This window comes from Meriones unguiculatus, chromosome 16, assembly GCF_030254825.1.
Source record: "Meriones unguiculatus strain TT.TT164.6M chromosome 16, Bangor_MerUng_6.1, whole genome shotgun sequence".
In the NCBI taxonomy this organism is placed as follows: Eukaryota; Metazoa; Chordata; class Mammalia; order Rodentia; family Muridae; genus Meriones; species Meriones unguiculatus.
Window position 1 is genome coordinate 34,871,400 of NC_083363.1, and position 13,522 is coordinate 34,884,921.

General features: G+C 40.2%; 1 protein-coding gene across 1 annotated transcript in view; it reads left to right on the plus strand.

Moving 5' to 3' along the window:
• The first annotated feature begins 815 nt into the window (after window positions 1–815).
• The window catches only part of Kcnh8 (potassium voltage-gated channel subfamily H member 8), a 410,173-nt gene continuing 397,466 nt past the window's right edge, over window positions 816–13,522 (plus strand). The window contains exon 1 of the mRNA XM_060369655.1: window positions 816–1,256. Coding sequence (XP_060225638.1) covers window positions 1,181–1,256 — 76 coding nt within the window. The 5' untranslated portion in view covers window positions 816–1,180. The remainder of the gene's footprint in view (window positions 1,257–13,522) is intronic.

Sequence of the window (13,522 nt, forward strand, 5' to 3'; positions counted from 1 at the left end):
GGTGGCTTTCCTTAGCGTGATGTAGGTGGAGAGGGAGTCCCCTCGCGAGCCCCAGGTAGAGAGGCCGAGAAACCGCTCAGTTTTCCGCGGTACCTGCAGCTCCCGGCGCCAGGCAGGTCGTGGAGTGGGGGTGGGGGCCACTTGCCGCGGAGGAGGGAATCGTGTTGAAATTGTTTTTTACACAAAAAAACTCACCTCTGTTACTTTCACGAATTTTGTAAACCAATAAAAAACAGCAAACTTTTCTAGAAACGCTCTATGCACATTTCACGGGAGGGTGGGAAACCCTCACCCATTTGAGAGGGTTTCTTTCTTTTTTCCCTTTTAGTTTGGGTGGTTTGGAGGGAGCAGTGGGAAATTGGCAGGGGGCGGGGTACCTGGATTCTCTTTCAGAGCTGGGGAAGGAGAGTTCGGAAAGCCTCCCTCTTGGGTCGGTTTTCCAGTGTGGAGGAGACCCCGGTGGTCGGGAGTGGCAGGCACCCCTCTGACTTGGACCTGGGGATGGCAGGTGCGCCGGAAGGGGGCCACCTCCCTCCGGAGCCCCAGGCTGCGTTCGCTACCTAGGACACCACGGTGGGGGGCCTCTCCCTCCCAAGTTCCAGGCGGAGGCGGGTTACCTGCGGTGACCTATCTCCTCCCCGCCACGACACCACACCCACGGGACTCCGATCTCCTGGGAGAGGGACAGAGCTGGAACAAAGGGGTCTTTGTTCCCGGCTCCTGGGGGGCGGGAGTTGCTCTGCTGAGCGTTTCTTGGTTTCTCAGAGTCCCTGGGGTACTGGAGGCTCAGCGCTGCAATCTCCCCAGATGGGGCGCCGTCCTCCACGACCCTAGAGCTCCGGTCAGGGCGCGGCGCCCCGGGCCACTGTGGGCTCTCAAAGGCTCTACGGAGAGACTGGGGGTGTCGCAGCAGGAAAAAGAGGGGGTGGAGGAAGGAGCCTGGAACTAGGCGGGTTCAGAGCCCGGATCGCGGGTTGCTTTGGGCACTGCGCGGCGGCCGGGGAGTAGCCCCTTCGGCTGCCACCCTCCCCTCTTCCTTGCCCGGCCCCATCCTCAGCACGCCTGGCCCCCCGCCCCTGCCGTCATCACGCTCCCGGTGGCTTCTCCCAGCTTGGCACTTTCCTGCGGAGCCATCCTCCTGGACAAACTTTGATGGGGAATTTCACACCGGGCTGGAAAAATGCCGGTTATGAAAGGATTACTGGCTCCTCAGAACACCTTCCTGGACACTATCGCCACCCGTTTCGACGGAACACGTAAGTAGGGCTTGCCGGATTTGCCTGTTTCCCTAGGATGGTTTTTCTCTTGGACTTTTGCTCCCGCTTTCCTGTTTCCATCTGCACAGTAATTTATTTGCCTTCTTTTGCAGGTGTAGCCAGGGTGTCTTTTAGGAGGAGGAAAATAAAACAAGACCCTCCCTCCCCCAACACACACACAAATCATGAAAGCACTTGGCATTGGTGTAGATGGATATCATGATTGCCTAGATCTGGAGCACAGGTCTGTAAAATGATTGACGATTCACAGTGGGACCTGTGCTGAGCGTTGAGTAGCTTGGTGCAGGGCGAGGTGGTGTGCACTTTATTTTCTAGAGTTCCTAGTCTGCCTGGGTTAGAGTTTGGAGGTTTCCCAGACTTCTGTGATTTCCAATTCGAGTTTAAGAAATCTGAGTAGAATTCTCCAGGACAGGTACGAGCTTCCTGAGTGTTGAGAGTTTGACAGAATCTCGCCTCTTAGTGCTGAAATGACAGCACTCGAGGAAAGACTTGAAGGAGGAGTTGGACATTGTGAAGGCTTACTCTAACGTAGAGAAAGTTTCAGAGTTTTGTGAAGATAGATAGTATTGAATATCTGACTTCGTGGGTTGGACTGGGAAAATGCGCGTGAAGATACGCTGTTCTGTGTTTTTCTGGAATTAGTAAGGGATCTTTCAGGACCACGGTCAGGTCCTCTCTCCTTCCAAGCTTCTGATGCTGGAGCCCAGGGCTCTTGCAATTGGTTTTACCTCTGTCCTGAACAAATGCTGGCAGTAGGTTCCACCAGAATACCCACGTCTTCATTGTAGGCAGCTTCTGCGTGCTCTTGTCCCCTTTCTGTTATACAAGACTCATCCATTCTAAAAGCTTTCTCAGCAGTTCAGGGGTCTCTGTTTTATACTGTGGCTGAGCATCTCTTGTAGCCTGTGTGAAATTTAACACGTATTTCCACTTCTACTCGGGCAATCTGAATGCACAGACCCTACTAGGGTGGGACAGAAGATTTTAACGTTTTTGGAAGAGTTGGGCCCATTTTGCTTACCAAAAAGGTGAAATGTTTTTTGATCGTGTTTGGTTTTGAAATTCAGCGTAATCAAGGCTAATGTGGCTGTTTGCTCACTCTTTTGTAGTTGTTCTTTTGAAATACCCTTTAGAATATCGGTTCTTTCTTTTTTCGTATTACTTGATATGAGGAAGTATGTGTGAATTGGACACTGTTGCTAGATATTTGTTTTATTAGATGACAATAGGAAAAATTATTTGAGGACAAGTTCAAGTCCTTGCCAACGCCACCCCCATCAAAATCAACAACACTGCTGTCTCTGGCTGCTCTGTGATCCCTGAAGAGCAGTTCAGAACAGATGGCGGTTCTAAAAGTTGAATATTCCAAACCAAGGTGCTCTAAATGTCTGTCCTGAGTGCATGTCTTGACGGTGAGGTGATTAGAAAATGGTGATTTGCTTGTGTCATTGTCATTTAAAGTTTAATGGAGTACAGTGAATACTAAATCATCTCAGAAGAACCCTGTGAACCACTACAGAGAGACATCTGGATTGCAGTTGCTAATTAAAAAGGCTGTAGTGTGAGGATGTGGCCCCTTTCTGAATCGCATGATGAGCATGGGCGCACATGTAGAGAGATATAGATGTATGTGTGTGTGTATGAATCACTATTCTACAATTCTTTTTAAAGAAGAGGTTAGAAATTTTTAAATTCTTATTTGAGAAACTCATCATATACCAACATTTAGCTCTCTCTCACACATACAGAAGCATGCACACACATGCAAACACACACACACACACACACACACACACACACAAACCTGTTTGGTGACCATGCCTAATCTGTGCTCTCAGAGTCTTGAGGGTGCCAGGGTGTATGAAATCACAGTTTTCTCAAGTAGTAATATAGACATTGACAGTGTCAAGATTTTGTTTGCAACATTTAATGAATACATCTTCTCTCAAGAAACTCTACTCTTAAAAGATTGTTATTTTCTCATTTAACTTTTTTTAATGCAGGATGACTTGAATAATTTGAAATTAAACTAAATCCCCCTCACAGAATTTGCTGAATTTAGAATTGTGAGAACATCACTTTTCCAATCAAAGTTTTACTTAATCTTATTATGACATGTTTTTTTTTGTTGAAACAATTTTATTAAATAGTTCTAGCCTTGAAACTTTTTCCTATAAACATTCTCCTTTCTTTTGATCTATTCATAAAATAATTTATTTTCTTTTGAAAGATAAGGTTTTATGTAAGTTTTAAAGTATCAAATGTGTCACCTCTGTAATTAAAAACTCTGCTGAAAAGTTTATATTGCTATTTCAGTCTGTATACATTGTGTTGACTGTGTTCATTTCTACTCTATTTCTGAGGTCTGTTTTATGAGCATGTTCATGTGGCTTTTATTGTTATTTCCAACAATCTTAATAAAAATAAAAAGAAACACTATCCTGGCAAACTTCTCTGTTCTAACCTAAAGAGTACACAGATTTTTATTACCTTTACTGATTTACCACCAAAATTAAAAATGTTATAAGAAGTCAGGACATCATCTAAAAGTCTCCTCAGTGGAAAATAAATGTATTCCCATCCTACAAATTTATGGTATGACAGCACAACAGAAGAGTAGTTAGGTTTTTTTAAATCATTTATTGATGGTCTATTGAAGAGCACAATCAAATTTTCTTTCCTTTCATCTTTATATATGTAACTTGTAAACATTATTAGGAACAAATATTGCTTATATAAAATTATAACTGAAGTTTACTTATGGAAACATTTCTAGTTTATTTAACTGCAGTGTACTGAGACGGAGACCAAGAACCCTTCAGCTGTTGAATCCATACAGCCCACTTATGGTGAAAAAAAAAAAAAGTAATTGCAGTGAGTTTATTTGTTTCATTACATGGACGAACACTTCTCACTTAAAACACACAGACACATATGACTGTTATTATACCCAACATATAGCTTGTGCTTATATAGCTACTTTTATTAACTAGGTTTAGTGCATTGTAACTTTTGTGAATAGATGTTGGCTTTAAGTATATTAATATTATCATAAATATTATAGAAAATATATAACAACAAAACATTTAAGGACATATTTACAAAAAATCTAGTTTTTAACATAGAAGTATTTGTCACTAAAGACTATCTGATGAAAACTTATTTTTCTTTTTTGGAAGCTGTAAAGAAGTTTCCATTTCAAACATAATGGTGCATTAGCCTACATTTTCTCATCTTATCTAAATTGGGACAGACTGCTTCTTTCCGTATGTGATTACTAAGACAAATTGTAGCCTGATATGCACCCTCAGGGAGGTGGTACCTAACATCCTCAAAGCAAAGGTGGTACTTATTAGTATTTGTATATATTTTATGTATACATAGCCTGGGCAAAAGATTTAAAGAAATATATATTTAGGTTAAAATTCTTTCTTTATGGATACAATTCCAATGTGGGTTTTGTTGTTGTCATTATTTTAATTTCTTCATGTGAAAGGCACAGGAAGAGAAACAGAGCACCTAGTGCTGAGCAAAGGGCAGAGTAATTTAGGACAGAAGCCAGCACAACTCTCCTAAGTCTTTGCCAAGTTGTTTGGAGAATGTCCTCAGAGGCTGGTAAAAAGCAATGCACTTTATTACATGTGGTCCTGTCAGTAAAGCCTGGGTGAATACACTGAGGGAAACATCCCTGGCACTCCACGTACCAAAGTTTGCAAAGATTTGTGCTTTTTCATCTTATTTTGTTTTTTATCTGCTACTGTTGTAGACTTTCGTATTCCCAGTACCTATGCTTAGGAATCCAAGGACCTTTGTTAGTGTTCTATTTTTGTGTAATAATCAACTCAACATAGAGAGTTTATCATCTCCCCTTTGTAGTTGGGATGTCTGAGCATGGTTTAGCTGAGTTTTCTTCTGGGAGGCCCAAAAGGACATAAATAAGTTGTCAGCTGGACCTGTGGTCTCTTCCAGCCTAAAACAGTGGTTGGAAGACTTGTATCTTTATAACTGAGTTTCTGATTTTCTTCCCAGTCAGTCAGGCCCAACAGCTAGAGCCTGCTGTGGGGTTTCTGCTCCAAAACCTTTCCCATGTATGATCTCATAAGAAAACAGCTTATTTCTCTGAGATCAGCAAGAGGGTCTTTTGCAAAAGCTCTCTTAAGTCAGGACCATTCAAGGTAATGCCCTTTCTGACGAACTCAAGGTCAGCTCACGATTCATCTTAATTAAATCCTTAACTGATGCCTCATCTGCATATTTATTCACATATTTCTGCTCCACATTCCAGGGAAGGGATTTCATGAGGTGTGTATGTATAGGTCAGACTCTTAGGATCCATGTGGGAATTCTTCCTGTCACAGCTGGTGTCTCTTTGCCAATGTACTAGCCTACTGAGCCTCACACCTGCTAGTTCACAAAGCAGGTTTTTGAACACATTCTGCTAACCCAGGATGCAGGGTAGCATGCTGACTTAACATCTGAAATATTTAGGAACATAAGGTCTAACTTATGGGGGAGTTTTCACTCACATCTGGCTGTGGCAGATGATGAGGCAGCCTAGGATGTGCTGGTAAGCCATTTCCTCCTCCTCTCATGTAGATGCAATGTGGGAGATGGAGAAACATTTTTGAAAATGAGTCGTAAGTCTCTTTGGTGAAGGGAGGATACCCCAAACCCCCTTTTGGGCTGGAGGTGCCCATACGTGGGCCTCCTCTGCTGGATGTAGAACCACGAATGACCTGCTTATAAGGGGTGGCCTCCAAGGACAGTCTGCACACTTAGAGGTGATTGGGCTGTTCTTGCCATGTGAGTGAAGAGTCTTATCTAGGCTGGCCTCTGAATGAACTCTGGAAGGCGCTTTTCTCCCTTCCTTCTACCTCTCTGTTTCACATTCAAGAAACTCCACAAGGTGCACTCTTGCTTTGACGGTGATTGTGCTAAACAGAATTATGTTTTAAAATTTAAACTTTGATTTACTTTATCAGAGAGGTGGAGGAAGAGAGGAGGGAAGAAAGAGGTGGGGAAGAGGGAGGAAAACATGGCAAGAGACTGTATATTCATTTTCTTGGCTTAGTCCATGGATTCTTCGCCTTCTAAAGTACTGTTTTAGACTGTCCCACAACATTGGCTGCAATGAACAAAGTATTTGAATTACAGGAACTAGATTTATGTCTTCAGCAGAAATGCATTTCTTTTAATAATGAATTCAAATAATTAAGAGTTGTTATAGTCTTTAAAGAATGACATCAGATAATTTCATTTTGACATCACTGTAATAACACAAAAATGTGTATTTAATAGGTTAAGAGTGGGTGATTGATTAAATAAAATGGAAAGAGCTAATGGCAAGACGAAGCTATGTCATATAAATGCAGGTTTATTGGGAGCAGTGCTGGAGAAGGGGATCACGTGTTGGGGAGGGGGGAGAAAGATGGAGGAAAGGAGAGAGAGAGGTAGGAAGGGAGACATGGGGGGAGGGAAAAGGGAGAAGAGGGACAGATGGGGTAGCAGAACCAATATGTCTGGATTATATCGTGAAGGACCCCTGGGAGAGGAGCAGCTCCCCCTAGGCAGAGGTCAGGGCTTGCTGCAGCAGGTAGGGACTTTAACAGTAGGCACACATCTTTCAGGCTCTGCATTTGGCTTTACCTTCATGGCAGCAGAAATTTTGTCAGTGAGCTTCACAGAGAACAGAATACCCGTGTGTGAAGGCCCTAGGTTACTCGTTTCTGAGACAGCCTAGAATGACATACTTCTGACAAGAGCATATTCTCCGTTGAGAAAGAAGTACCTCATCCCTTGCCTTGTCTTTCTAATAATGTGTAGTGGACATTGACATTGTCTATATAGAAAGCCACTACACTGGGATAAATCAAACTTATTTTTTTCTCAAAGGCAGTCGTGATACATCTTCACAAACTGTTACAATGTAGGTCAAAACAGGCTGAGAGTATGAGTTATGCCGAGAAGTCTTCATACAATAAGAAACCGCCCAAGTAGGAATACTTACGCATAATAGCATCAAAATTCACTCTATTCATTTTACCCATTTTTGAAACATGTGCCACATTTAGATGGTTTTTCTGGGAAAATACATATCCTAAAGAAGAAAGAGGGACAAGGCAGAGGTTCGTGGATGATGGAAACCAGTTTAGACCAAGTATGGAAAATCTTTAAATTCAGGGTGCCCTGTCAGAACCTAATAATACCTTTCTGCTTGGTTATGGGCTCCATAGACTGCTGTGTCCATTTTCTGAGAGAAATGTCTGTTTTTCCCCAGGGAGCTAGCTTCCTGTTAGGAGAAGAAAGTGTTGGCTTCTGGCCGCATAGCTGACTACTCTTCTCCTCCAGGGTAGCTCACCCCTGTGCTCGGCTATAGAATTTTGCCTGTGGTGAAGAAAAAAGATTGCAGGTTTGCTGGAATTCACTCCTGGAGACTGATGGCAGGTGTGCTAGCTTTCGCTCCCTGGATGCCTAGTGGCCGAAAGCCATAGTTAAAAGGCACAGAGTCACAAGTGCCTCACAGAGGGCACTTTTCCCAGTGTGTGCTTGCTGACATGATCCAAACTTTAAGTTTTTAGTCCCTTTTGGTTTAGTAGAGAGCCTAGAAACAAAACAGATAGGACTTCAGTTTTGCCTACGGCATCATTCAAATTTAGCAACCACAATAACTGAGGAGTTTCTCAGTAATTTAAGCACTCGGTTATAGTTCTTAGCTTGACAGTTCTCTGGAAGATAGATCTTGCGTTCTTCTGCTACTGTTAATGCAGTTATCTGTCTCCCTTAAGTCCTTCAAAATTCACTTGTCTCCAGACAAGCTAATAATATTTTCTAGCCCATCAAATATATTTGTCTTGTTATGTTTTCTGGCCCTGTTCTTAGCAATGCCGTCCACCTGACTCTTTATTCTAGAGAGGTGTGAGCCTTCACTGCCGACATATGTAATTTGCTTTACAGTCCTTTTGTATTTTGCTGCAGAAATACTCCAGTTTGCCCCTCATGTCCTGTCACTGCTCATTGCTCCTGCGTTAAATTGGGTCCCCCTTTTCAAATCTTCACAATCTTGAACTCACTCTCAGTAGCCTCTGAGGCCACTGATCTCTTTTCCACTCCTGCCCCATCAGTTTCCCTTTCACCAAGAGTGACTTCTATTAGGAGTTACATGACCATTTAATTGGGAGCACATGATTATAGCTGTCGATTGGCTTCCTTCTCCCTCTTAGATGACACCTGAAGACCTCAGTATTACCGGAGTTGAAGATGATTCTACAGGATAATTCAAACCACACCTCCTTTCCAGTTTGTAGACAGACTTAACCCAAGCACTCAGTCCTTGACAACATGAAATAAAAGATGTTCTGTGAACCTCAAGACCCACCCTAAAAATTGCCTCAGAGACGCTCCAAGGGTACTCAGGGGCCTCCTTCTGACTTAAAAATAATTGCCTGCTCATCTCCCTAATTAGTTCTCTTACGTCATGGTCCAGCACCCAACTATAAACTATGAAGCCCTGATTCATCTTGGACTTGCAACAGAGCCTTTGTTCTACACTTACTTTTTTAAGTGAAAGGAATTTGAAGTTCCTGGAAAGCCAGAGTCAGATTTTGGACAGTTCTATTTGTCATCAATAGTAACTAGTCGTCTTTGTCTTAGGATGCTGTGACTACATTAGTTATGAAATTGAACTGTAGGATGGAGCCAAAATAAACTTGTTTATTGTTGTGTCTAAGCGGATCCTTTGCAGGTCCTCAGCTGTCTATTTTGACCTTAACCCAGAGCCTAATAAGGTAGAAGGAAACTATTGTTCAGTTAAAGCTGACAGAATGCAAGTTCAGAATTCTCCCACATCTCAGGAGCCTGTGGTCTATCTTCATAATCACACTTCTGCTGTATGTTAGTGTAGCACAGGTAAATGCTTGGGACTCGGTGCCATCATATTTGGTCTCCACCTCTTTCGAAAAGAATTGCTCCTTCAATTTTAGCCATTTCTTATCCATCTGCTGTTGCATGAGAAATGATGATGCCTTAAGAGTGATTTGAATTGGTATTTAAGACTCACATTCGGAAATATTAAATGTATTCACTGTGCAAAGCAGCTTTGCTTATCAAAGAAAGTCTACTGTCCGTTAAAAAAAAAGAAATCTCTTTTCTTTGAGATTTTGATGCTTAGAATTTGCTGATGTGCTGACTTTAGTATATCCTTGTGATTCTTTTTATTGTAAAGCTAATCTCCCTGTGAAGATACTTTGATTCTCATAGCTTTTATAGTGACATCATTTGTATTCTTACTTTGTAAGAATCTTAGAAAGGAAATTCTTCTACCTATTTTCAGTCGGCTTTTATGAGAAGAAAATTTACTCTCCTATGTCCAGTACTGTTGACATATCTTAGCAGAAGCCATTTTGCTTTTGTCCAGTGAACTTACGGGACAAAATGTACTTGCTTGGTTCTCTAGCTCTCAAATGTCATCCATAAGGCTCTTTGTTGTTGTTCTTCCAAAGTATCTTTTGTTCTATTAGATCTTCTGGACAGATGTCTTTATTGTATTTGTCAGTCCAAATGAGCTTCCTGTTTCAGTTATTGAACTAAAGAAACTGGAGACCAGAGCACTGAGTAGTTTGCCATTTTAGTTGACTTTTATAGAGAAGGATCTATGTAAGAGTTTCAGCTGTTGTCAAAATGCTGAGGATCCAGGTTGACAAGTAGACTCTCCTCAAATTTGCTACTGGGGCTATTTTTTCCATGAAAAGAGTGACTTAGAAGATAAACTTGGTCATACTTTTAACTTTAACATGCAGATAAATATTTCTGCTGTGAATCTAGAACTGGTGGAAGGGCATTAAGGTCTGTAAGACAGAGCTTCCATGTTGTAACTTGTGTTAAGTTAGGGCTCAGTCACCTGAAAAAAAATGGTTCTGCAACCATCTCTTGAGAAGTCTGTGTTTCTCAGTTTTAGGAAACTTATCTAACAAGCAGCTGGTGTTCAGGCCTACATGTGCAGTGCTCCATCATCATCAGGAAGTTTTCTTCTTCATTAAAAGACTGGCTTATTTGAGAATATTAATAAATGTCTAGCATTTACATAGAATTTCCTTCTTAAATATTGCTTTTTATATGTTATTGAATTCTTTGCTTTGTAAAATAAGAAACACATTCTTAGTAACAAGAATTCCACATCCCTCCGATATTAATTGTTTTTTTTATTTTTATACGGATGGATTGATCAGTTTTTCTCTTAAGCTTTATAGAGTTCTATGTCACATGCTGTCACTTCTCATTCTGAAATCACCTTCCTTGAATATCTTATGTAACAGCTGTGTTTTCATTTGGCATATTTGGCTTTTATCCTCTGTTACTAATAAGTTCTGTAATCTCATTTGTTGAGTCTGAGTTAAGGATCAAAATATGTTCTTTACAGATTCCTATCCAATTTTCACAACAATTCAACAATTCATCTTTTTCTGTGATGACAAATCTATCACAGTTTGTGTTCCTCCATGTTTTTAAGCTTCTGTTAAAATTCACAAACTTTTTTTCATATGTTCTGTGCTGGTTAGTTTTGTCAACTTTATACATGTGTCAAGGGACACTTCAAATGAGGAGTCACCTCCACAAGATGGCCAGTAGGTAAGTCTTGCAGGGGATTTTCTTAATGAAAGCTTAGTGTAGAATAGCCTAGACAGGTGGAAATGTAGCCATCCCTGGGCGGATGGTCAGAGAGGTATAACAGAGCAGGCCACGGAAGCCGTGAAGAACAAGTCCATCAGTAAGTAGTATTCCTCCGTGTTTCCCAACTCTGCTTTTGCTTAAGTTCTTGCCTGGATTTCCTTTGATGATGGACTCTTCATTGAGATGTAAGAACCAAATAAACCTTTCCTTCTCAATTTGCTCTGGGTCTGTGCTTTATCACAGCAGCAGCAACAACAAAAATCAAACTAGAACATAAGTATCATACTTGTAGTTACAAAAATGTGTTGTGTTTAAAACTTTCCCTTCAACTCTCCCCACCCTGAATCTTACTTGTCTAATTTTACTTATTGTTTTGAAGTCGACAAGAATTTAAATATCAGATTATCTAGTTGGAAAAAAAAGGTTGGTGTTCTAACGTAATTTTCTTGAGGAAATAAAGTGTTTGCAATATTGAGAATCCCACCCAAGAACTCTGAGTATTTCTATTGTTTTTGGAGAGTTTCAAAGAAATTCTTATAATTTTCTTGTTTATTTTATTCCTGGAAAGTCTGTCTTTGGGGCTGACAAGATGGTTCAGTTGGTGAAATGCTCTCTGCGGAGTCTGAAGACTGAAGTTTGAGCCCCAGCATCCACATAAAGAGCTGGGCTTGGTGGCAGGCATGTGTAATTACAACACTTTTGTGGGGGTGGGGCTTGCTGGTCATGGTGGAAACAGACTGTCCCTGATTCTGGCTAGTCAGCTAATCTAGTATAATTTCCAGGTCCCAGTGAAATACCCTGAAAAATGTCGTTAAAACAATGTGATTAGCCCCTGAAAAATGCTGTGCAAGGATGACTTTTGGCTTCTACATGTATCTACACCCACTGACAACTGCATACATCTGAACACATGTGTGCGTATACACACACACACAGAGAAATAGAGAGAGAATTTATCCTTGTAATTACTTTCTAAGCAGAGTCTTTTCTTCTGTTGTTTTCAAATTAATCATTTTTATTTCTAGATTATTGATTTCTATACATTTCTTTTTATCTTAACCAAGCAGATTAACGATGTTCTAAATTATTGGAAGGCTAATTATTTTGCAGTTTCCTTCTTGGGGTTTATAGATAAAAAAACCAGTATGACCTCAAATAATAAACATTTTGAGGTCATATTTTCTGATTTGTATCTCTCTCTCTCCTTCCCCTTAATTTTTTCTATTGCCTAAACAACTGTTCTAAGACACACTTTGAAACATAGTGACACGCGAAAGGAAACCATTCTTGTTCCAAAATCTAATGAAAGTTATTCTACTGTTTAAGACATATACATGTTTTCTAGGTTTAAAATTTTTTATTATATACTGATCTTTTATTAAGACACTTTGTCATATATTTTTATTTTCTAAGATCTTCTATGAATTCATTTCTGATTATCTACCAGAAAAATTATTTTGGTTACCCTCACGACAAAAGTGCCACTATTGCACCCTTGGATATACCTTGCTGTGACGGTCATTGTTTGTACTTCATAAGCTTTACAGTTGGGTAGGTCTATTGATCGTTCTTCTCCCTTGGTAGTTTGCATTATACTGTCAGATACTGTGAAAGCTAGTCCTCCCGGAGGAAGCTTTCAGGTCAGTTTCTATCCCATTCATCAAAGTCCTGTGTCCATATTTTGTAGTGTCTTCAGCAATAGAGTCTTATCTTCTAGTTCTGAGAGGCAAGCAAGAGCCACAACAATATAATTTTATGGCTTTCTTGATTCCCCAACCAATAATTCTAAGAGAGATTTCCAGTTCCTGGCATTGAGGTTTTTGTTAGATAGTTTATGGCTCTTGAGTGGCGCATTCTCACTTCACGTAGCATAAGTCCATTTAAACTATTTATTAAATATTATATTTGTATTTTAAGTGAACCTAAAATATTTCCTTAGATTTTTCAAATATTCCTTTCTCCCTCTCTCTATTATCTTCCCTCCCAAATCTGAATAATGTTAAGCTTCAAAATGGCTTTAGAAAAAATAAATTCATCAATAAAATCACCCCAAAGAAAATATTTTCACCTAATTTATATTTATATTGTATTACTTTACTCTTTAATTCCTGCTTTCACTCTCAAGGCATTCTCTGGACATTGTATTTTATGATTCCTTCTTAAATTTTTTTTTCAGTTATTTGATCTAAACTTGACTTTGTGCCAGGCTCAAAATTAAACTTTTAAAATAATATGTTTTTTTGTATTATTTCTCCAAGGCACATTGATAAGCTTGAAAAAAAATGGTCCCATAGCCTTAATTGTTAATAAAACATTAAGATAAATACTGAACACATATATAACTCTGCTATCCCTTTACATGTTTTCATGGAGTGGCTTGGGCCTCTTTGGCCTGTGGTTGTTCTCAGTTGTTTTTTTCTTCTTCTCACATGGGAGGCAAGACACATAGGATCATAGAGAAAAAGTGTGGTGTTATTGTTGTTTAAATTACATTTATTTGTTTATATATTCAGGGACAGAATTCAGGTCATTTTTCTATGTGGTGCCTTTACCTTATGAGCCATCTTGTAGGCTTGAAA